Here is a 23870-nt window from a genome sequence, read left to right on the forward strand (position 1 = left end):
ATAAAGGGTTTTGAAGAACTTTTTGTTGCTTCCCTTTTTATTATTATATCTCCGATACGACATTGCACAAATAAGCTGATTTCAGTAGAATGTTATAGAATGATGAGAACCTTACACCTGTAAATCATTCGCCATTATGTCACCATAGTCATCTTCTGTCTGTCTGTCTGTCTGTCTGTCTTTCATTTGCCCCCAATTCTATGGGCGATAAGTTGTAAAAAAAAAACAACAAAAATCTAAAAGCCGTTGGGTTTATCCAATTTTTGATTGTGTCTGTTTGTGTATTGTTTTCTAAACTTCCTCTCGTCCTCGGTATTTTAAAGTATTTGAATTTTTCAATTTGGTAGGTACACGTCCTGGTGAGAAAGAGCCACAGTCTCACATGGCTAGAAACAAACCAACTGCAATTGGGTATGAATTTGCCTACGGTGTATAACAAGTTGTAGGTGATATAGAAACATAGTCTATTGAATGTTTATAATGGGTTTTTGAAGGGTTGAGGAAAGTTATTGGGTAAAGTGTCGTCTACTATATAACATTTAACTCCGGTTGTGAGAAATTTGGCTTATGATTTGTTTTGTTTGCCCCCGCATTTTTTATTTTTTTTTATATATTGTTTTGGTTACCCTTTTTCCGTTTACATCCATACATGCATACATACTTGAACACATTATACTCGGTTAAATTGAATTTAAAACAATATGGAAGAGCAAATCAAATAACAAACGGTAAATATACTCCAAGCTTTAACCTCTATCACCATCTGTCTCCGAATGTATTAGATGGCAACTCTGTTTATATCAGTTGTCTCAGCACGAGAGTCCAACTAATAATATCAACACGTAAGTAAATGGCCTGTAGCATTTGTCAAAGGTAAACCTTTTCTCAATTTGTTTGGTGTTCTTGTGCAGTTGTACACTACCCTTCTTTTTGTCCGTGTCTGTGATTCTGTCTGTGTCAGTTTCTGTTTCTGTCAGGTTTAACCCCTAAACTTATTCTCACAGAGTCAAAGAGACAATCACCACCACCACCCCACACAAATAAAATAAAATTATTAAAGTCTTTTTTTTTTTTTTTTTTTGTCACAAGAAAGTTTTCTGAAGTCAACAGCAAAAATAATTTTATTTAAATACCAATTAATATTTCCCATTTAACCATCTGCCCCAATTTCACAATTTCATATTTCCTTCTTTTCTTTACTTTGGAAGAAAAATCCACCTCATACCTTTATAACTGATATCTTTGTAATTAGAATCTGTTTTTTTACATCAATTGGAATATTAAAACCCAGAGAAGCGTATTAATATAAAGGATTACGGATTTTTTTTATTTTTATTTTAACATTACGAATTACGATTAAGGAGAAAATATACATACACTCACACTCACACTCACACTCACACTCACACTCACACTCACACTCACATAACTCAATATGTCTAAGTTGGATTTCAAAGATAAGGTAGTTATCATCACCGGTGCAGGTGGTGGTTTAGGTAAATACTACTCACTCGAATTTGCCAAGAGAGGTGCCAAGGTTGTTGTTAACGACTTGGGTGGTGCTTTGAATGGGCAAGGTGGAGACTCCAAGGCTGCTGATGTGGTTGTTGAAGAAATTAAGAAAAACGGTGGTACCGCTGTTGCTGACTACAACAATGTCCTTGACGGTGACAAGATTGTTGAGACTGCTGTCAAGAACTTTGGTACTGTTCATATTGTTATCAACAATGCCGGTATCTTGAGAGATGCTTCATTCAAAAAGATGACTGAAAAGGATTTCAAATTGGTTATCGACGTCCACTTGAACGGTGCTTTTGCCGTTACCAAGGCTGCTTGGCCATATTTCCAAAAACAAAACTATGGTAGAATTGTCAACACCTCATCACCAGCTGGTTTGTACGGTAATTTTGGTCAAACCAACTATTCTGCTGCCAAGTCAGGTTTGATTGGTTTTGCTGAAACTTTGGCCAAGGAAGGTGTCAAGTACAATATTATTGCCAACACCATTGCTCCATTGGCTAGATCAAGAATGACTGAATCGATTATGCCACCACCAATTTTGGAAAAATTGGGCCCTGAAAAGGTTGCTCCATTGGTTTTATACTTGTCTCATGCTGACAATGAACTCACTGGTCAAACTTTTGAAGTTGCTGCTGGTTTTTTCGGACAAATAAGATGGGAAAGATCAGGTGGTATCTTGGTTAAACCAGACCAATCTTTTACTGCTGAAGTTGTTGCCAAGAGATTTAGCGAAGTTCTTGACTTTGACGATTCAAAGAAACCAGAATTGTTGAAGAACCAGCACCCATTTATGTTGAATGACTACTTGTCATTGACTGAAGCAGCTAGAAAATTGCCATCCAATGACGCTTCTGGTGCACCAGCTGTTTCCTTGAAGGATAAAGTTGTCTTGATTACCGGTGCTGGTGCTGGTTTGGGTAAGGAGTATGCCAAATGGTTTGCTAGATACGGTGCCAAGGTTGTTGTCAACGATTTCAAAGACGCCTCCAAGACTGTTGAAGAAATCAAGGCTGCTGGTGGTGAAGCTCATGCTGATCAACACGATGTTGCCACTCAAGCTGAAGCCATTATGGAAAATGTCTTGAACAAGTATGGTACTATTGATGTCTTGGTTAACAATGCAGGTATCTTGAGAGACAGATCATTTGCCAAGATGACCAAGCAAGAATGGGACTCAGTCCAAGCTGTCCATTTGTTGGGTACCTTTAACTTGTCAAGATTGGCTTTCCCAGTCATGTCAGAAAAGAAGTATGGTAGAATTGTCAACATCACTTCGACTTCAGGTATCTATGGTAACTTTGGTCAAGCTAACTACTCATCAGCCAAGTGTGCCATTTTAGGTTTATCCAAGACCATTGCTATTGAAGGTGCCAAGAACAACATCAAGGTTAACATTGTTGCTCCACATGCTGAAACCGCCATGACTTTGACTATTTTCAGAGAAGAAGACAAGAATTTGTACCATGCTGATCAAGTTGCTCCATTGTTGGTTTACTTGGCTTCTGAAGATGTTCCAGTTACCGGTGAAACTTTCGAAATTGGTGGTGGATGGATTGGAAACACCAGATGGCAAAGAGCTAGTGGTGCCGTTTCCAAGGATGCCGACACTACCGTTGAGTTTGTTAGAGACCACTTGTCCGAAATTGTTGACTTTAGCAAAGACACTGAGAATCCTAAATCTACTCAAGAATCATCTATGGCCATCTTGTCTGCTGTTGGAGGTGACGATGACGATGATGAAGATGAAGAAGATGAGGGTGATGAAGAGGAGGAGGATGAAGAACCAGAAGATGAAGATGATCCAGTTTGGAGATTCAATGACAGAGATGTTATCTTATACAACATCTCTCTTGGCGCCACTACTAAACAATTGCAATATGTTTATGAAAACGATAGTGATTTCCAAGTCATTCCAACTTTTGGTCACTTGATCACCTTCAACTCGGGTCAATCACAAAGTTCATTTGCCAAGTACTTGAAGAACTTCAACCCTATGCTTTTGTTGCATGGTGAACATTACTTGAGAGTCCATAAATGGCCACCACCAACTGAAGGTGAATTGAGAACTTCATTCCACCCAGTTCAAACCACTCAAAAGGGATCCAATGTGGTTATTGTTCACGGATCACAATCGATTGACAACAAGACCCAAGAACCAATCTACTCGAATGAAGCCACTTATTTCATTAGACAGTGTCAAGCCGAAAACAAGGTTTTCCAAGACAGAAGATCATTTGCCACTAACCCATGGACAGCACCAAAGAGAGACCCAGACTACCAAGTTGACGTGCCAGTTTCCGAAGATTTGGCTGCCTTGTACAGATTGAATGGTGACCGTAACCCATTGCACATCGATCCAAACTTTGCCAAGGGAGCCAAGTTCCCTAAACCAATCTTGCATGGTATGTGCACTTATGGTTTGAGTGCTAAGGTTTTGATTGACAAGTTTGGTATGTTTGATGAAATCAAGGCTAGATTTACTGGTATTGTCTTCCCAGGTGAGACTTTGAGAGTGTTGGCCTGGAAGGAAGGTGAGAATGTTATTTTCCAAACTCACGTTGTTGACAGAGGTACTATTGCTATTAACAATGCTGCCATTAAGTTGATTGGTAACAAGCCAAGTTTGTAAGAGAGCTAAAAGAAATAATTGAGGTGTTAGCTTTTTTTTTATAGGAAGAAATATATAATTGAATTTTAGTTTTTATTATTTAATATTGTTGAGAATTTGTAAAAGTTGAATAGACATTTCTACATGAGTAAGTTTTTTTTTATGAAGTAAATAGATTAGATGCAAAGAAACACAAGTACCTGAGGGTTATTAAAGATCCTCTTCATCATCTTCATTTATATCATCAACTGAATATGCATTTGCGTTGCAACTTCCGCCAGCACCACTAGGATCATGGCTTAAACCCAACACAGTGCTACTACTACTGTTATTGCTGTAACTGTAGCTGTTGCTGTTGCTGTTGCTGTTGCTACTAGTTCGTGTATGGCTGGGCCAAGTGTGCAAAGAAGGTCTATTTGCCAACTGATGATAATGATGCTTCTTGTGACCAGCCCCAAAAGCGCCACCACTACCACCATTGCGGTGCACAGGAACATTAAAGTCAACGGGTGTATCATTAATTGGATCATCAATCAAAGACGAAAACGAAGTTGATGACGACGACACCATGTTTGACTTGGCGCTGGTTGACCAGTAGTTGGGGATAGGTGAAGTTGCCGATGTCGATTCTATCTCGAGGGTGGTGTCTAATTCCGATGCAGTTGATGATGCCAACGATGTAGTACTTTTGCCGTCTATTTCTCCTGCTTTTGCTGCTCTTCTTGATGATGATGTTGTTGATGTCCCAGTTAAGGGCGATGGTATAGTGGGTGAAGCCAGAGTGGTCAGGATGGGCACGTTGGTCGTTGACATTGATTTCTTTTGGCGAGGGGGGAATTGAAATGAAGACCTGGGTCGAAGAAAGGGTGATTTCGATGGCAGTGTCTGAGACGTAGCAGCAGTATCATTCTCTATTGTTTGTGGTGCTGGTGCAAGTGCGGCTAATGAAGTTTGCAATGCGCTAGGTTTACGAGACACAGGCCGTAACAATGATGGAGGCACAGCAGGTAATGATGTTGATGAAACTCGCTTACTATCAAAATAATCCAGTGCCAATGACAATGACGATGCCCCTGATCCAGCTACTGTAGCACTTGGTTCATTAAATGGTGAAGTCATACCTGAACCCAGATATGGTTCATTCAACGAGTCGGTGGACAGGGTGATATTCTCGGATACAATTGAAGAAGCTGATGAATGAATTGAGATAGAAGACGATGAAAAATTTGAAAAATTGGACGAATAAGAATGTCCATGACGATACAGCGGTAACAGCAGTAAAGACAGTGACAGTTGTGCTTTTTGATGTTGTTGCTGTTGGTGTTGTTGGTGAGGATTTCGAAATGATGTGGATGGCGGTAAGAAACTACGCAATTGATGTTGCGGCTGATGTGGCTGGTGATGATGTTGTTGTAAATGCAGCGGGTTTTCCTTGTCAACTTCCTCGTTGAAATCGAAATTATCAAACAAGGGAGAGCTAGAAGGTGATAACGATGATGAAGGATGATGTGCATTGCCAGAATTGAAAATTGGTTGATCAAAAGTAAATGTGTTTGCCCTTGTTAATTTTGTATTTAAGTTTGTACTTAATGACTTCACTTTTGAATTTGATCGTTGACGTTTAATTACCTTGCCACTGTTTAAAGTAGCAAATGAGTTTGCATTCGAATTTGATGATGATAAGGATCGAGAATGAGACATGCTCCAAAAATCGCTTATACTTGCAGATGTTAAAGGTTTGGGCGAGGTGTAATTATGGTGAAGGTGGTGGCTTTGATGGTGGTGGCTTTGATGGTGATGGTGGTAGTGGTGGTGTCGCTCACCTCCACCAAACTGATTAAAGGACTTGGCTCGTGTTAACAACTTGCTATCTTTCCTAACTCGACTGAGATTGGCTTCGCATGATACTTCATGTTTAATATCCTTCATTTCGACATAATTTTGAGGGCAGCAAAACGATTTATACTTGGTAAAGAAATTCTTGTATCCACCTTCAAGTACAACAACATCGGGCCAAGATAGAAACGGGTATGAGTTTTGATTCAATGTTCGATCGCATTTACGTAAATGCTTAGCCATTGTTGGTCCTCTGAATATGCTAAATTCACAATGGAAAATAACCAACTTCTTTTTGTTTGAGGATGATGATGATGCTCTTGCTGTTTTTGCAATTCTATCATGAGTATTATGGTCTTGGTTGATAAACAAATTCTCCAATGCTTCCTTGGTTGAGATATTTAATGCATTAATTATATGCCCCCCATGGTATTCATAATCAAATCGACAATCAACAATTATGAATTCATCAAATTCATGATTGTGTTCCCCACAAAGAATCTTGTACATTTGATCTTCATTAATTCGAGGCAACACGTCATTTCCCAGAGTGAATGTTTGTATGTTTGTATTTTTCAACTGTGAGTTGTCTTCATGTAACTGGAAACTATCAATTTCTCGTTGAGTCTCGCATACTGAATGAATACGTCTAATGATTTTTGGTCTAGATGTTGTAGGCGGTTGTGCAGCTGGCGCGAAAACTGTACGTGTAGGCAGTCGTAACTGTGTTTTGTGATCATCGCTCTCCTCTTGTTTGTTGATTTGAATACTATTGGTTTTCCTATGCATGACTGGAGAGTCAAGATTAATAGTGTCAAAAGTTGCTTCACCTTCATCATCGGAATCCTCTTCCTCTTCTTCATCTTCATCTTCATCTTCCGCTTCCCCCTCTCTTCCTATTCCGTCATTGTAATTACCAGAATCACAATCAGTTGCTTGACCTTCTTCATCTTCATATTCATCATCATAAGTGGAGTGGCAATCAGTCACTTTTGGAGTCATGTGCAAATTAGCAAAAAGGCTATGAGATGATTTGGATACTACTTCAGTCATTGATTTAGTAAATGCTTTAGTCTTTTCTTTAACATTCAAGGGGAAATTAGTTAAACTTTTAAGTGGTGTTCGATTAAACATGGGTGAATTGGATAATGATGCGTTTGAGGCTTTCCGTTGCAAAAACAGTCTTCTTGTTGATGAGGATGATGGTGTTCGTTTTGTAGGAGTAATACTAGCAGTTGCCAGTTGGTTGCTGTTATCTGAATATATCAGTCTTGCACTATTCATTTCAAAATTGTTATCATTAACGGCACCGACATAGTCACACTTGTCGATATCCATTTCGTCACCCTCACTGTTGGTGGTGGAGAAGTTTGAATGATGATGATCTTTTTTGAATCGCAGTAGATGCATATTGTTTGATTCATTGGTTAAATATGAAGAAACGATTCCCGTGGCATGGGACAATGGCTGTGATGATTCGTCATTTTGATGTTGCATGTTGCAATTGAACTTTCTTCTACCTCTTCTTCTTTACTATTTCACCTATGTTATTTTGGTTTCTCTTTTTACTCCAAAAAAAAAAGGTAGGTTCTTGGTAGTCAACGTAGCACCTCGTTTATGAACGATACAATAGCTTTAAATCCGGTGCAGTTTACTGTTCTTTCTAAGAAAGTTTGACCTCCTGGTGGTTGTAAAAACGTTATACAGTTTGGTTGAAAACAAAGAAGAAAAAAAAAAAGGTCAACCAAATGGTGAGATTCTTATGAGGGACTGGGTGTGTAGTAGAAACAGCTTTCTAATGTAATGCTGTTGTTGTTTATAATGCTACTCTATTTGATCTCTTGTTGGTATGTAGATAGGTAGATAGATTGGTTTGATGTAGTAATGTGGATACCCAATTAAAAGTATTAATAAGAAAATAAATTGTATATTATATTATGTATTATTGTATTATGATTTGATTCTTTATGGATGATATGATGCGTGGGGGCTGGTTACAACAAATGTTCTTCTCTCTATCTCTCCTATGGTTGAATAAAACTCTAGAGTATCCAAGTACAATCCATATGGTAGATAGTAATGTAATCTATGTCTATAGTTCTTCCAATTGTATGTATGTATGTATGTTTGCTTTGTTTGTTTGGTTGTTTCAATATGGTGTTTGTCTGTCTAAGTCAATAGCGTGTTTTTTTTATTTTTATTATTATTATCTGATTTTGTGTCTTATTGTGTTTGTTTTTATTCTTACCAAAAGATGAAATTCAAAACATTGGTGCTACCAATTGCTCTTCTAATTTACCATTTTCTAAATTTACAGAACTGTAACTCAACTATTCACCTTATATATTGTATACCTAACTCTTACAAACATCTCTCTCTTCTCTACACTGGCATACCTAAAATAAATGTAGTTCTTACCCTGTATTTGGTAGAGTTAGTGTTTCATGTTTTGCTTTGGTGTTTAACACCTGAGCGTGTCACGTGAATATTTTGGCTTTTCTTTTTGTATCCCTATTTGACTATTTTATACTGTTGAGAACTACTACCCTTTTATGTATGTTCAGATACAGTCTTTTTATTTTTTATTCATACCAAAGCGGCATTTATTATTCAAACCTTACTTGTAGTGTAGCCACAGTAAAGACCGCAAGTTAGTGCTCTTAGGTTAAAGAAAATATAGACATAATCTTAGGAGAAATGTATCTACATATGAGGCGAATGGAGAATACAGATACAACCCCATTTGTATCGTGTCGCATATAAGTTATGACAAAGACACGACACTAGGTTGTAGTTATTTTTTTTGTTCCAATGTGATTTTGTTCTAACAAAGGACCAAATAAATTGGAACAAGAAAAGAAATGAACCTTAAGCAGACATTACATACTGACAAGTATGTAGATGGACTTGGTAATTCTTTTACTTTGGAGCCAGACCTGATGGATTTAGAAAGTCAGACAGCTCCATTAGAATCCTGTTTTAGTTACAGTGATTACAATGAAGCATTCCATCCAACTAAAATTGAAGTTGACAACTTACATTCCGACATAGAATGTGATGACATAGATGTAGACATTAGCTCTGAACGGGATGAAACTTGTAAATGGAAAAGGGGTCCATATATATACTACTCTGAGGTACAGAAACAAATATTCTGGAAATTAGTTATCGAGCAAGGGAATTCTGCGTATAAGGCTGCACAACCAATAGTGAGGTTCGTAAAGTTTTCAATTTTCAGTGTCGAGATTTAAACTACACGACACACACCTGAAAAAAATGTACAATACTCACATTCCTTCATTTTGCAGCTAAAATTAATCAAATTAATTTATATGACCATAAAGCAGGCTAACAGGCTATACTCTCCTACAAATGAGATAGGCATGGTATACCAAGAAAAGAGCCTTAATCAAGGGTTGAGCAAAAACTGCCTTCATCCCTTTCATTCAGGGACATTAAGGGGTAGTCAACCATTGCATTATAAAAGGATGTAATTTCTCTTTCAATACCAGGCTTCTGTATGATCTTCGGGAATAAACTACTATCCACTAGCGAGAAATCAACTTTATAATTAATTTTTGCCACCACTATGCTTTACTTTAAATTGTTGTTATTATTTGCTATCTCGGTATTTGCCGATTTCGATTTGTTCAAAAGAGATCATGACGATTGTAACGTTGCCAACATTGAAGCTTGTCGTGAGGCAAACAAGATGAAGTATGTCAATTGTGAAATCTACGATAACGATAGTGACTACGAATCAGACTCAGAGGAAGAATACTATGCTGAGAAACAAAAGGATCGTTGTGTCTGCAATTTACAAGATGAATACTACACCAAAGTGAGTGAATGTGCCAAACAATGTGGTAATTCATATGAATTGAAGCCTGAATTTCTCAAGAGTAAAGCATGTTCTCAAGCCCTGAGCATCAAGCCAAGGTTTGCTGCCTATGTTTCATCAAGAGATCAGACAGGAACACCAGCTTGGTCAGTGACAGCTATTACACTGGCTGTACCAAGTACCGAAGCTATGTCTTTGAAATTTTCCAAGGCTGAAGCTTCCATAAAACCCCTTGCTGACTCTAACAGTATGTCTGCTAGATCTGAAGGCTCTTCCAGTAGTTCTGCTGCCACAGCATCTTCAATGGAGGGCTCTTCTACTGCAAAAGCTGGTATAACTGAGCCTGCTACAACCTCAACACAGAGCTCCTCTAATTTTGCTGTTACCGTTGGCTGTGGGTCATTGATTTTGTTGATCTTGTTATCTTTATTGTAGATTACAGTGTCGCTGATGCTTTGTATAGCTTTTTTATATCTATTCTATATCACGATTTTAGCGAATCAATTTGATTAAATTTATATTATGGATGGTCTAGAGTAAAGGCGGAATTTAATGCAAATTCATATTATGCACATTTGTACATAATCGTATGTTAAATAATTTTGCATTTTTATTTTCTTCTTCGGTGTGCAAAGTTTGGATGACTTATAAAACTACACAGACCAAGGTTTGAAGGTTAATTAGGTAAATAGATTTCTTCGTAAGATGATAGTTTTCTGAGAACTTGTAATACTGGAACAAAAGGGTACCGAATTGTTTACTGCAATATCACAATTTGACGAGAGCATATATGTATGAGACTATACGCATCGTCTCAGAACATAGAAGTTTATTTTTGAGAATATTACAGATTCATGTACACTCACAATTTGGAGTGCAGTGTTTTTAATTTTTATTCATACGAGTGCGCCTTAATTGTTTAAACTAATTCGCACTAAAATTTTCATACCAGCACAACACAGTCTGGTTACAGTGATTCTCAATGAAGTTTAGTGTATCGCATTGGTATGAAACAATTGTGTTTTTGTGGTTTGAATAATAATATTTAGGCACTACTATGAAATAAAAATTAAAAACACTGTATATAAATTACCATTTCTTCGCTAAAGAAATTTTCATCAAAGCCACCATATTTTATTTTTCTTTTTCATTTCGCAACCAAAACCAACCAACGAACCAACGATTTAATTACTTTCAACATAAAATGAAATTTGGATGTGTATTGCTATTTGCATCATTTGTGGTGGGGACGTCTGAATTGTTAAAGCGAGAAAAATATTGTGAAATTGAAAACATTGAAGTTTGTCGAATTCAGTATAAAGTTCTGTATTTCAGCTGCCAGAAACCTTTTTATGATGATAACGATGCCTTCGATTACGATAATGATTTTGAGTATGAAGAGCACTTATTTACCAATTTTACACAGTGTTATTGCGAATTAGGTCAGGATTATTACACCCTATTAAACGAATGCAATAAACAATGTGGTTTTGATGATAACGAGACACCAGAGGTATTACATAGTTCAATGTGCTCTGAGGTTCTGAGGATGAAGGAGTCTTCATACATTGGGGATTTTGTTTCTTCATACGAGGTATATCAATCACAAATTTTGACAGAGACAGAGGGATGGTACGCTATAAGCGATATACTGGCTCTTCGGGATGAATATAACAGTGATGATCTTTCTTCACAAGTATCATCAGCATTGAAATCCATATCTGATTCCCAGAGGACCAGCGGCTCAACTAAATCTCATACAACAACCAAGGACTCTTCTAGTAACCTTGCCGTTACTGTTGGTTGTGGCTCTTTATTCTCGTTGATTTTGTTATCCTTATTATGAATATGAATGCGGCTAATGGAAAACAGACTATTTTATTTCTCATTATGTAATCCATATACAGTGTTTTTACAGTGTTTTTATTTTTATTTCATACTAGTGCGACATAATTTTGTTTTATGTGATTTTGTTTCGAGTAGGAAAGGAAAATCATAATATAAGATTAAAAGACGTCATGAATTTCAAGCTGGAGTTACACACCGACAGATATGTGGATGGACTTGGTAATTGCTTTACCTTGGAGTCTGACCGGATGACTCCAGAAGGTGAGATAGCGCCATTGGAGTCGTGCTTTAGTTACAGTGACTACAATGAAGCGTTCCATCTAAATGAGAGTGAAGTTGACAACTTTCAATCCGACATGGAATGTGATAGTGTAGATGTAGATGTAAACATCAGTTCTGAACAAGAAGGAACTTGTAAACTTAAAAGGGGTCCATACAGATACTACTCTGAGGTACAGAAGCAAATATTCTGGCAATTAGTTATCGAGCAAGGGGATTCCGCATATAAGGCTGCACAAGCACTCAATATCAGTTTGCGAACAGCTTATACTTGGAAAAGAAAGAGGAATCGTCGAGTCATCTGTGAACTCAATGGTATTTATGAAGAACTTAAAAAGAGTGGTCGTAAACCTCTTCTCACCGAAGAGCACAAACTCTTTTTGAAGGATTTAGTTCTTTCCGACCCCATTGTTACCGTAGACTTCTTGTTGAATAAACTAAGGAGTACATTTGAAGGTGCGAAGGCAAGTGAATCTACTATTTATAACTTTCTCATCAAAATTTGTAAGTTCAGTCTCAAGAGACTCTCTAAGTGGGCTATGAGAAGGGATCTGCCAGAATTAAAACAGGAGAGATTCCAATGGGCACTCGAGCAAAAAGACAAAATTGACTTTGAAAAGAATTGCGTTTTCATCGACGAGGCTGGATTCAACATCAGTATGAGAAGAGAATATGGATGGTCAAAAGTAGGTGAAAAGGCTGTGCTTAAAGTCCCAGTCACCAGAGGTCTCAATGTATCATTCTTAGGAGCCATCTCTTCCAAAGGATGTGTTGACTTGAAGGTTCAACTCCCAGCAGAGACTGCTCCTAGCAAGAAAAGAAAACTCGATTCCAGCACAGTTTCAAAAAAGAAGACGAGGGTTGGTACCACAGCTGATCACTTCTACTAATTTGTAAAGTCTACTTGGAGAAATTGAAACAAACCAAGCACTTAAAGGAATCAAGTATTTGATACCTGTCAACGCAGCCATCCATAAACGTCGCGATCTCCAGTTATTAGTAGCACTGAGTGGAATGGAGCTAGTGCTTTTGCCTCCTTATTCGCCAGCACTCAATGCCATTGAAGAGTTCTGGTCCGTGTGTAAGGCCAAGGTTAAACGGTCAAACTTATCTAGAAAAGAACAGTTGACACCAAAAGTGAAAGAAGCGACAGCAAAGATAACCTTAGAAAGCTATCAAGGATTTTGTAGACATGCCAATGATTATATGCAACACTGTTTAGAACTGAGATCTTTCTAAAGTACAAGTCCCCAAATTAATGAATAGGAAGGGAACGGCATTTAACTTGAGAAAATGACAGCAAAACCTTTGAGAAATGAAAGTAGGAAATGACTAAGCTCAAACAAAAAAAATTCTGATTTGATATTATTCCATACTCTTAAAATGATTGCCCTAATTCAACAGAATCGGGTTCTTCAACCGGGTTAGAGGTACGGAGACTACTTTGGGTTAGTAGGTGGTGTAAAAAAATATGTCGCATTGGTTTGAAAATTTATGTCGTTCTGGTATGAAAAAATATGTCGTGTTGGTTTGAATAATAAAAGTCGGCTTAGTTTGAAAAGTATATGTCGCGTTGGTTTGAATAAATATGTCGCACTGGTACGAATAAAAAATAAAAACATTGTACTCGTCTGCTTTTTGAATGGTGCACGTGACTTCAACACCAAAACAGCAAAAATACACAATTTAAATTTAACCGAGACACTGTACAATAACAACAACAGGGGAACTGATTTTACAAAGAAGCAAAACTGTGCCTTAATCCCAAGACAGACAGTCCCCTTAGCTCTGTCAGGTACAACTTGCTTTCACATACATTGCCCAAGTTTACACTAGCCTATTCCACTACCCATCAAATGAAGTTCAGAAGTTTACTATAAATCATATTAAACATATTCTATCCACGCTATATACATACAGCCTCATTAGAATGGACTATGATAAACTACTGATCGAATTAGATCCAAAAACTGGAAAGAAAACTGTCAATAATAAATACCTAATACTTAAGAAGATTGGGCAAGGACAATATGGTAAAGTGCTACTAGGACAGGTGTTGGATACCACCAGCAAACCCACTGTAAGAAAACAATCAACATTGAAGGATTCTTCAACAAGTCCCACGGGCACCACCACCAACAATGCCAATACCGTTACTTATGTTGCAATCAAAACTATTAATCGTGTCGATAAAGCCAAACTAATTACCAAATCTTATATCAGCAATGTCACCAAGATCAAGAAAGAAATCAGGATTCTAAAACAATGTAATCATCCCAACGTTGTTAAACTATATTCAGTCATTGATGATACCCATTTCGACAAGATCCTTCTCATATTGGAATATTGCAAATATGGCGAAATTGACTGGAAACATTATAATCACTACTATGAAAAATACACCACTCATAAACATCGGTTAGCACTAAATCTAAATAAGATATTACGAGATATAGTTAACGGTTTAGAATACCTTCACCTGTATAAACACATTATTCATCGAGATTTAAAGCCACTGAATCTATTGATCGATGAATTCAACAATATCAAGATATCGGATTTTGGCGTTAGTTTAATCTTGGAAAATTCCATACAAGATGCTAAAGAATTGGCCAATACCATGGGCACACCAGCATTCTATGCACCAGAATTATGTCAGTTTGTTAAAAACCGATTTTCAATGATTACCAATGAAGACCACCAATTGAATAAAGTCAAAATAGATTATAGAATAGACATTTGGAGTTTGGGAATTACACTTTATTGTTTGATGTTTAACAATTTACCTTTTAATGGAATTAACGAGTTTGATATATGTAAAAACATTGTTGATTCAGAATTGAAATTCCCGCAAATCAAGCATACTTCAAAAGTTACTGAATCGGATTTGGAAGAATTAAAATTGGTCAAAGATTTAATCAAGCAGTTGTTGCACAAGGACCCCAATAAAAGGATTTCATTGCATGGAGTTAAACATCACAAATTTACTACATTTGACTTGAATGACTCACAACGAGAAAAGTTTTTCAATTTCAATCGAGCTATATTTAAGGATGCCGATTGTAAAAAGGAGTTGGTAAAAAGTGGCGAAAAAGGAGCAGCAGTTCAGCCAAATGACGTTGGTCTATCAACAAAGATTCGAAACTTTTTCAAAGGAGCCACTTCTACTCCTACTTCTACCCTACCTCCGCCAAAAGCAGGAACAGCAGCAGCAGCAGGAAATACAAGTTTGAAGGAACCACTTGCACATGATTCAGAAACTAAACGACCCAATTTGCCGGATTTACAACATGTGGATGACTTACTTGACTCCTATTTTGATGATTCTTCGTCGTTGGGCAGTAGTATAGGTGAAATGGAGGAGGGTCCAGTCGATACATCAAACATCCTAGGTAAAGTAACCAATAGTAGAGCAAGTACTTCGCCAAAACGTCTACCACAGCCATTGATTTTGAAACCACTCACTTTGAAAGATCCATTCACTGCTACTGCTACTCCTACTGCTACTCCTACTCCTACTCAATCACGAACTGAAGATACTGGAACCACACAGTCACTGAAGAACAACTCTACACCAATCACTCCAAGCAGCAGTCATCATCACTCACTAACTCCTACCAATGACTTGTTTACAACAATTGGGCAAAGTTCACCTAGTCAATTGAGTAGCAATGGACCTGTGTTTAGTCCAAGTAAACGATTCTTTGATAAACAACAGCAACAACGAAACGAACAAGTACGACAGCAGCAACAGCTTCAACCGTCAATCAAGTCATTGTCTACTGACAATGATTATGTAATGGAACCACCATCAGTTTTCAGTCGAAGCAATTCAACCAATAGCAATAGCAATAGCAATGGTAATGGCAATGGCAACAACAACAATAGTAACAGCACAAGCAGCAACACCATCAATACTACCGATAGAATGAACAGTACCGACCGAGTAAAGCCACCATATGGACTATCGCGTATCCCAAGTTCCTCAAGTTCATTAAATCTCCATGCATATTTCACTGATGATTGTGATTCAATTGAGTCGCTACATTCGATTCATTCAACGCATTCATCTTCGTTGAAGTATAATTTGAAACGAGATAAGAATAATGCGCCAAGACGTTCAAAGTCAAGTTCAATAAAAAGTGAACCTGGCGTCGATGTTGACGATGATGATGGAGGAGAAGGAGAGGGGGAAGGGGATTCGACGTTTTATTTAGGTGATGATGACACTGGTGTTTTTGAAAAGTATAAGGATTTGAGTACGTATTTGGACAATCTTGAATGAAAAGGGACCTATAGGTGTTGTTTTCGATATTGATATGTACACATTTATGATGAAATTTTGACGAGTGTTTGAGATAATATTTGAATCTATCAAGCATAAAACAACAAAAAAAGTGGTTGTTCTCTAGATAGCTATACATATTATAAATACAATAGTAAAATATACAATGTCAATTTGTTTGTAATGCTTTGTTGTTTGTGTAGCAAACAACGGTAAATAGTGTGAAGGAAGTATACTCTTAGCAGCCACTACTTGTAAGCCATGCTCTGGCACTGATCACATAATCACAGCCAAAATGTCTTGTCATATAAGCGACAGAACTCCACAAACTACAACTCGGGGGGTATTTCATGCATCTGCACCGATGGAGCATAGTCCAAATATCGAAGCTGCTCTAGTGTATTTTGTAAAACGCTTTCCAAATACCTTTTAGTGTTTTTGTTTTCAATTTTCCCCGTCAACTCTGGATGAAGTCCCTCATCGCCAAACCACTGAGAGGTACCACCATAGTTTGGTATCTTTGTATTCAATGTCGTGTCGGTTAAAACTGATGTTTCGTAGCACCACAATCTTGAAACGTTCTTGGGCGTGTATCCACCACCTCCTACAACCACCATTGGTATTTCAAAACTCTTTAAAAAGTTTAAGCAAGAGCCGTGTCCTTTCAAAGACAAGTTGAATCTACCCAAACGGTCACCTCCTAATGAGTCAGCACCACACTGAGCTACAATGATTGAAGGTTGGAACTTGGGTATTATACCTTGCATGGTCAGCTTAAATAATGCCACATACGATTCATCATCAATCCCATCTCTTAAGGGCACATTGATTGTGAAATTCTTACCCTTTCCAATACCGGCTTCATCACCTGACCCAGTTCCGGGGAAAAACTCACCATCATACTTGTGGTAACTGACTGTCATTACTCTATCAGTGGTGTAGAACGCTTCTTGGACCCCATCCCCATGGTGCAAGTCTATATCCACGTACAATACTCTTGGGTATATTCGCAATAAATTAATTATGCACAAGACAATGTCATTTATATAACAGAATCCACTTGGTTCGAATTTCTTTGCATGATGTAGTCCTCCTGACCAATTTATAGCTATGTCAGCCATCCCAGCAATAATCTTTCTTGATGCATCTAAAGAAGCCCCAGCATAAATCGATGAGTAATCAAACATACCATCAAACACGGGACAATCATCTCCAATGTTAAATTTTGCCAAAGTTTTATCACTTAGTGTCTTTACTGTCTCTGGAGTTACCGATTGAAGGAAATTGATATAATCTTCAGAATGAAACTGCAACAACTCTTCCTTTGTCGCTCTTCTTGGCGTGTACAAGTCCATTTTCTCGTAAAGTTTGTATGTTGTTACCAAATGGTCGGTCAACATTAGTCGAAAAGGCTTCATTGGGTGTAGAGTCCCATAGTGGTAATTGGCTACTTCTGGGTTGTAGTGGTAAGACACCTTGGTCTTGGAGGCCCTGTTTGGGTGGTATAGTGGAGTGTGTTGTTTTGTCTGTTCATCAACAGTGAACGTCTCTGTTTCGCTAGTCGGCACTTCCATATGGAGCTGTTGTGGATGGTGGTGGCAGTCGTGGCGCTCGGGTGATTCTGTATGGACACTGTCTTTGTCTCTTGTTTTGATGTTTGGTAATGTTTGTTTCTCGCGAACGAAAAAGGCAAAGAAAAAAAGAAAATCCCAATCCCAACTTTGCCACTGACAAACCTTTGTTTCCCACCCCACCCATTCATTACTACTACCACAATGTCAGGATCAGCTGGATTTGATAGACACATTACTATTTTCTCCCCGGAGGGAAGGTTATACCAAGTTGAATACGCCTTCAAGGCCATCAATTCATCCAACATCACTTCAATTGGAGTCACGGGACAAGATTCAGCAGTTATCATATCGCAAAAGAAGATTCCTGACAAGTTATTAGATGCAAAGACTATATCTTATATTTTTAAAATCACTCCTAGCATAGGTATGGTTGCCACTGGATCAATAGCTGATGCCAGGGCACAAGCAATGAGAGCACGTAGCGAGGCTACTGAGTTCAGATACAAGTATGGTTACGAAATGCCAGTTGAAAGTTTAAGCAAAAGAATGGCCAATTTGTCTCAGTTGTATACTCAGAGAGCATATATGAGGCCATTGGGTGTAGCGTTGACTTTTGTTCAGGTTGATTTTGAAGATGAAGGCAGAGGACCACAGGTTTTCAAGTGTGATCCTGCTGGTTATTACACCAGCGTCAAGGCAGTAGCCACCGGTCCAAAACAACAAGAAGCAACAACTTATTTAGAGAAAAAGTTTAAAAAGACCGATGTCGTAAAGGGCGACTGGAAGGAAACTGTTGATTTTGCCATCACTGCATTAAGTTCAGTGTTGGGAACTGATTTCAGAAAGAATGATATCGAAATTGGAGTTGCTACCGAAGGTGAGTTTAGAATTTTGACACCAGATGAAATAGATGAGAGGCTCGTTGCCATAGCTGAACAAGATTGAGTGTTGCTATATATATATATATATACTGAAATCAATAAACTTTTATATTTTGAGAGGCACCCACATTTGTTTACCAAACGTATGGGATAAACATGTAAGGACAAGCTTCTAAATACCTATCCCAATCTTTACCATACTTCTTTTCACACTTTCTTTGGTCACGGTAACCTCTATGAACCAACACAATGAAGAAGAAAATAGGGAAGAACCAAGGGAATGGGGAATTAAATCCACACATTAATGCCCAAGTCAAAGTTTGGATGTAGTCAGCAGTGTAATGCATCTTTCTAGCGTAGACATACCAACCATCGGTCAATAATAATGATCCATTTTCACACTTGATATATTTTGGATTAGTAATGTCAGAATATGGCAAGTATGGGAATGTTTTACGTAAGTGAGTGTTTCCAGCCACTGTTCTTCTGAAACTATTCTTTTGACGATTACCCGTGTCAAAGAAGTAGTAGGCGACTGTGATCAAAACAAACAAGAAAACATTGTAAGCAATTGACCATTGATATTCTTGTGGGTCATGGTAGGCCAAGTACAATGTGCATTGACAATAAGTAAATGGCACACCAGCAATATTCCAAAACAACAACATGAAACCAAACTTTTCATAAGCCATATCCCAAGTAGGGACAATCAATTCTTCACCTTTAGCACAAGCATTAGCATAGAGCCAATGAGCGTAAAGTAAAAATGCAGCTTGTGGGGTGACATAACCATAATTATCGTATTGCTTGAAGCACAATCCTAAACTCAAAAAGAACAAGATAAACCAAGGAATTCTAACTTCGAAAAACATTTTCAAATCGAGGTATTTACCGATTCTTGGGTTCAATGGGGCACCCATAAACATATCATAGATATGGTTACCCGTCATTCTGTGGTAATCACCAGTGACAAAAATGCAAATCAAGTACAAGATGATTGATAACGAGATACCGTAAAATATAGCCACTGTCATTATTCTTCCAAAGTTATCCAACATATAATAGGCTGGTAATACACCAGTGAAGTGTAAAACCAACCATCCAGCAACAGTGGTATAAAATGACCAAATGGCATTGCAGAAATAAGGCAATTGCTTACCATTCAAATGCGTCAATGGCTGCCCTTTTGTCCAAACACCTGGCAAAGTCAAATAAAAGAGCCCTTGAATGACAATAAATGATGTGAAAAATAACCAAGTGCCAAAAGTTGGTAATCCATTCAATTTGAACAATTCCCACAATAACAACAAGAAATACGACCATGATTGATCTTGCTCTGGCCAAGGGAATTTGCCTTTGTAGAACTCCGCTCCAATCCACATATACCACATCAATAATGGGAATCCAATAATCATTCCCAATGCACCAATGGGACCACCAAACTCCCATTCAATTTGGTCTTTAGGAGTGTATCCTTTAGGGGTAGATTCTGATTCATTGGTTGAAACCAATGGGGTAGTTTCTTCTGCCATGTCTGGTAACTTTCGTTTGTCTATCCAGAGAAAGTTTGTTGTCAAAGTAAGGAATAGAAAGAAAAGGTAAGAGGAAAATTGGTCAATTTTTTCGTTTGGTGTGTGTTGTGTGTATGAAATCAAAACAAAAGCAAAACTAAAAACAATGTTACACAAACACGGGCTCCCCGTTCAGAAGCGGACAATCGCCAAAAGAGTAATAGTCTCATTCAGTCATACGACGAGCTGGGAGAGGAGTGAGAAGAAAAGTAAGAGAAAAAAAAAAATTCATCGGTACGAGGTACGACAAGGACCGACGCCAGTACGAACAGTCCACAAAATCACTAGAATCGATCTCTACAAATGGCACCATCGTCTTTACGAGATTGTCAATTTATCAAAATTTGAATCGTCTATGCGTATGGTATAAATGCCATGTCGGCTTGATCTTCATCATCACTCTCAACCGGCTCTATGTCACCATTGGCATCACCACCACCAACGTTTCTTTCCGCTCTCGACCCATATCTCAACTTCAACTTCTGAACCATCTCTAATGCAATTAACGCACCTCCATTGCCCAATTTAACCAATGCTTTAAAATACAATATCAATTTCTCAAAATCGTCATCGTTTAAAAATACTTTTAGACATTGACGAAATGAACTTTGGGCCATTACTGCCCTCTCGTCAAACAAATTTTTAGACACATAATAGTTGGCCAGTTCTAGGTAAATATCATTCTTATATGCATCTTTTGCGTCACGTTTTGTCTTTATGAAAAACAATGAATTTAATATTCGCATTTTCAACTCTTTAACAATGGGGTGGGTTTTGGGTAGTTTAAGAATACCCTCCGTTATGTACACTTTCAATCCGAGTGAATCTATATGCAACTGTTCGCTCCAGTCAAACCATGAGTAGCAAACAAATCTGCCATCAGACAATGTCTCTCTGGCATAGCACGACGCTGGGAAAGAGATACGATCCAATTTGTGATAATTTGGGTGCCCAATTGATTCAATAGGTATTTCAAACGTTGACTTATTAACCTTGGGCACAATAAAACTATCTCTTCCTTGAGCAATCAACGACATAACTTTGGCTACTCTAAATCCTGATACTTGAACATTATTATGTTCTCGCACCAAGTCCAAACATTTCGTCAATTCGTCAATGACCCGCACGACATTGATACTATACCCATTGAATAAATTAAATTGAACCAAGTTGGGATACTGTGCCGTTAATATATTAATCTTGAGTAACGCATCATGGTACTCGGCATTTTTATCCCGACTAAAGTACCCCGTTTGGAGCCAAATTCGACTCAATTCCGAATGGTCATGTTCTGAATCAGTTTCAATTATGTCAACAACCTGAGAAATGTTTTCCTTCAGGTAATGTAAGGTCCCGCCCAAGGGGTCATGCAATTCTGCCAAAGCTTCAATGGAGAAATACCAACTTTTGGCCAATGCTAACCCATCCGATATGTAGGCTCGACTTGATGATTTTGTAAGCTCAGTATATTTCAATAATAAATCCTTGACTCCACGTAGATGCGTCTTCCAAGAGAGCATTTTACTCGAATTTGAGTCTGCTTGTTGAAAATAAGACGTTGCTGTGAAGCAAGTAGTTAAAATCAAAATGGTTAGTAGCAACTTTTCAATGTCGTTAGCCATGGTGGTGGATTTTTCATTGGGTTTGGGAAAGGCATCACTGAGTAGTTTCAAGCAAACTGAGGTGTATTTCGAACGATTCTGCTCGTGCACCGGTTTTCTATTCTGAACAAATTGGAAAGTGGCTGAACTTGATAGTAATGCACAAAGCAAATATGAGCACCCTTGCAGGTATTTTAAAAGTATCTTTAGTACTGCATTTGAGCCTATACCATGAGCAAATGGGAATAAATGGTATCCCAATTCGGTTTCAGTTAGTTTATTTAGATATATTTCATGCGGTCCTGCCAAATCCAAATCTTGAAAAGTCGATTCAATTAACTCTATATTTGTCTTGTAACCCGAGTTGGTAAGTGGTTGGGATTCAGACTTGTGGGAAAGCTCGGGCATTGGGAACTCCGGTATAGACAGCAACTCCTCTGAGCTTTGTATGCTATGGGAGTAGTTGTTTTCACTACTTAGATTTAGTAGTTGGTCACCGCCATCAATACTAGTAAAAGGTTTGAATTGGTCCATACCAAACATTTCCAATGAATCATGAACTAGCAAATTTGCATCATCAAAGAGATTTCGTACATCGTTAGGGGCAATGCTTCCCCAGTTGTAGTCATTCAAAAAGTCAATGTCCGGCGATAGCACATCGGAAATCTTGTATTTTCTGCACTCGTGTGGAGATTCCTCTCGAGGATGTTGCTGCGGTTGTGATTGTGGCTGCAACGAGTTGGTAACCAAGTCATTATGATTAAAGTTGATGTCAATATCGTTGATGGAGTCAACTTCATGCAGGAGTGACTTTGATGACGGTATCGATGTCCTAATGTTACTATGATTAACTTGATAAAACTTGAGTGAAGATGGTCGATTATTTTGATGTAGTTCCTGTTGTTGTCGTACCAGATCAATCAGCTGGTTATTCCAACTATGTTGATGAATCCGACGTTGTCGTTCATTCTTTGGTGTATCTGTAAATCTTCCTGTTCCTTTGGAAATCCGATCCCGATTTCGATCCAATTCAAAACTAGAGTTACTGCCACCAACAATTACAATCTTGGGATCCTCAAATTGAAACTTCTGCGGTGAAGAAGACGATGGAAATGGCTGTTGATAAACACAAGTCTTGTGCAATCTAGTACAGCTGTAACAATATGGTTTAGCCTCGTCACACTTGATCTTCCGTCGTTTGCATTCTTTACATCCACCTCTACTGTATTTACGTTTCTTTATTACTTTCTTGCCAGTTGGCAGATTTGTTGACTCCATCATAGTGGCATCAAAACAGTGTATATGTGTATATCAAGTGGAAGCAGTGGATTTCCCTCGTGATTCTTGATTTTTTGGGGTCTGGGTATATTAGGGTTAAGAGATTATGGTCTGGTCTAGTAGGGCTCTTTAGTTTTTTCAATGTAAACTAATGTCAAAAATATTTAATGTCGTAGTAAACTATTTGTTGACACACACCCACACATTGGATAATTCGACTTTTTTTGACAGGTAAGTTCCATAACAACGACGACGATTAAGAAAATTAGTGGGTATGTATGACTGAGTTATATCTGTTAGAGGTTAATTGGGTTGATATATGAAATTCTTGTCATTTTGAGAGGAAAATGGCACATGCTGAAAAGCAACTGCAATCAATGTGGTATCTGATCATAATCCCCAGCTCATTTGTTCTTGAACTTTATTCCATCCTACAACACCAAGGCTTCATCGTTGGGGGAGGCGGGGGGTCTGGCATGCAGCCTTCTACTCTCTCACCATTCTCTCTCAACAATAACACAACAAATGTCCACGTGAGCATGCTTGGTGGACAAAGTAAACACTTTCTCTTCTATTTCTCTACCATCATCACCCAAGCAAAGAAGTAGGATCCCACACAAAAGCTTGCCATGCCAATACTCTACTACAATTCTCTCTTTCTAAATATTATTCTATTAATAAAACGTATAAAACTAAAAAAGATATAAAAAAAAAGTTGATAAAACTAAAATAAATATACCTATAATA

General features: G+C 38.0%; 11 protein-coding genes across 11 annotated transcripts; 7 read left to right on the forward strand and 4 right to left on the reverse strand. All coding sequences in view use genetic code 12, as the record gives it.

The window, feature by feature from the left end:
* Nucleotides 1-1435: 1435 nt before the first annotated feature.
* FOX2 (bifunctional hydroxyacyl-CoA dehydrogenase/enoyl-CoA hydratase) lies at nt 1436-4150 on the forward strand (the record flags this gene model as incomplete). The annotated part of the gene is made up of 1 exon (XM_051815319.1): nt 1436-4150. One exon carries the CDS (start codon nt 1436-1438, stop codon nt 4148-4150), a length of 2715 nt encoding a protein of 904 aa, XP_051671305.1.
* Nucleotides 4151-4339: 189 nt separating this feature from the next.
* Nucleotides 4340-7462, reverse strand: MIH1 (putative tyrosine protein phosphatase; the record flags this gene model as incomplete). The annotated part of the gene is made up of 1 exon (XM_051815320.1): nt 4340-7462. The coding sequence occupies one exon, from the start codon at nt 7460-7462 to the stop codon at nt 4340-4342; it is 3123 nt and encodes a 1040-aa protein (XP_051671306.1).
* Nucleotides 7463-8826: 1364 nt separating this feature from the next.
* On the forward strand, nt 8827-9216 carry CANMA_003173 (uncharacterized protein; the record flags this gene model as incomplete). Its single annotated transcript, XM_051815321.1, has 2 exons — nt 8827-8858; nt 8949-9216. The coding sequence occupies 2 exons, from the start codon at nt 8827-8829 to the stop codon at nt 9214-9216; spliced, it is 300 nt and encodes a 99-aa protein (XP_051671307.1).
* Nucleotides 9217-9554: 338 nt separating this feature from the next.
* On the forward strand, nt 9555-10241 carry CANMA_003174 (uncharacterized protein; the record flags this gene model as incomplete). The annotated part of the gene is made up of 1 exon (XM_051815322.1): nt 9555-10241. The coding sequence occupies one exon, from the start codon at nt 9555-9557 to the stop codon at nt 10239-10241; it is 687 nt and encodes a 228-aa protein (XP_051671308.1).
* A 769-nt stretch (nt 10242-11010) lies between these two features.
* CANMA_003175 (uncharacterized protein) lies at nt 11011-11652 on the forward strand (the record flags this gene model as incomplete). The annotated part of the gene is made up of 1 exon (XM_051815323.1): nt 11011-11652. One exon carries the CDS (start codon nt 11011-11013, stop codon nt 11650-11652), a length of 642 nt encoding a protein of 213 aa, XP_051671309.1.
* A 172-nt stretch (nt 11653-11824) lies between these two features.
* On the forward strand, nt 11825-12823 carry CANMA_003176 (uncharacterized protein; the record flags this gene model as incomplete). The annotated part of the gene is made up of 1 exon (XM_051815325.1): nt 11825-12823. The coding sequence occupies one exon, from the start codon at nt 11825-11827 to the stop codon at nt 12821-12823; it is 999 nt and encodes a 332-aa protein (XP_051671310.1).
* Nucleotides 12824-13863: 1040 nt separating this feature from the next.
* CANMA_003177 (serine/threonine protein kinase) lies at nt 13864-16218 on the forward strand (the record flags this gene model as incomplete). Its single annotated transcript, XM_051815326.1, has 1 exon — nt 13864-16218. The coding sequence occupies one exon, from the start codon at nt 13864-13866 to the stop codon at nt 16216-16218; it is 2355 nt and encodes a 784-aa protein (XP_051671311.1).
* A 329-nt stretch (nt 16219-16547) lies between these two features.
* HOS2 (histone deacetylase) lies at nt 16548-17792 on the reverse strand (the record flags this gene model as incomplete). The annotated part of the gene is made up of 1 exon (XM_051815327.1): nt 16548-17792. One exon carries the CDS (start codon nt 17790-17792, stop codon nt 16548-16550), a length of 1245 nt encoding a protein of 414 aa, XP_051671312.1.
* A 201-nt stretch (nt 17793-17993) lies between these two features.
* Nucleotides 17994-18737, forward strand: SCL1 (proteasome core particle subunit alpha 1; the record flags this gene model as incomplete). Its single annotated transcript, XM_051815328.1, has 1 exon — nt 17994-18737. The coding sequence occupies one exon, from the start codon at nt 17994-17996 to the stop codon at nt 18735-18737; it is 744 nt and encodes a 247-aa protein (XP_051671313.1).
* A 70-nt stretch (nt 18738-18807) lies between these two features.
* On the reverse strand, nt 18808-20205 carry ERG4 (delta(24(24(1)))-sterol reductase; the record flags this gene model as incomplete). The annotated part of the gene is made up of 1 exon (XM_051815329.1): nt 18808-20205. The coding sequence occupies one exon, from the start codon at nt 20203-20205 to the stop codon at nt 18808-18810; it is 1398 nt and encodes a 465-aa protein (XP_051671314.1).
* Nucleotides 20206-20597: 392 nt separating this feature from the next.
* On the reverse strand, nt 20598-23126 carry LYS144 (Lys144p; the record flags this gene model as incomplete). The annotated part of the gene is made up of 1 exon (XM_051815330.1): nt 20598-23126. One exon carries the CDS (start codon nt 23124-23126, stop codon nt 20598-20600), a length of 2529 nt encoding a protein of 842 aa, XP_051671315.1.
* Nucleotides 23127-23870: the final 744 nt, after the last annotated feature.

This window comes from Candida margitis, assembly GCF_024628925.1.
Source record: "Candida margitis strain CBS 14175 chromosome Unknown scaffold10, whole genome shotgun sequence".
NCBI classification, from domain to species: Eukaryota; Fungi; Ascomycota; class Pichiomycetes; order Serinales; family Debaryomycetaceae; genus Lodderomyces; species Lodderomyces margitis.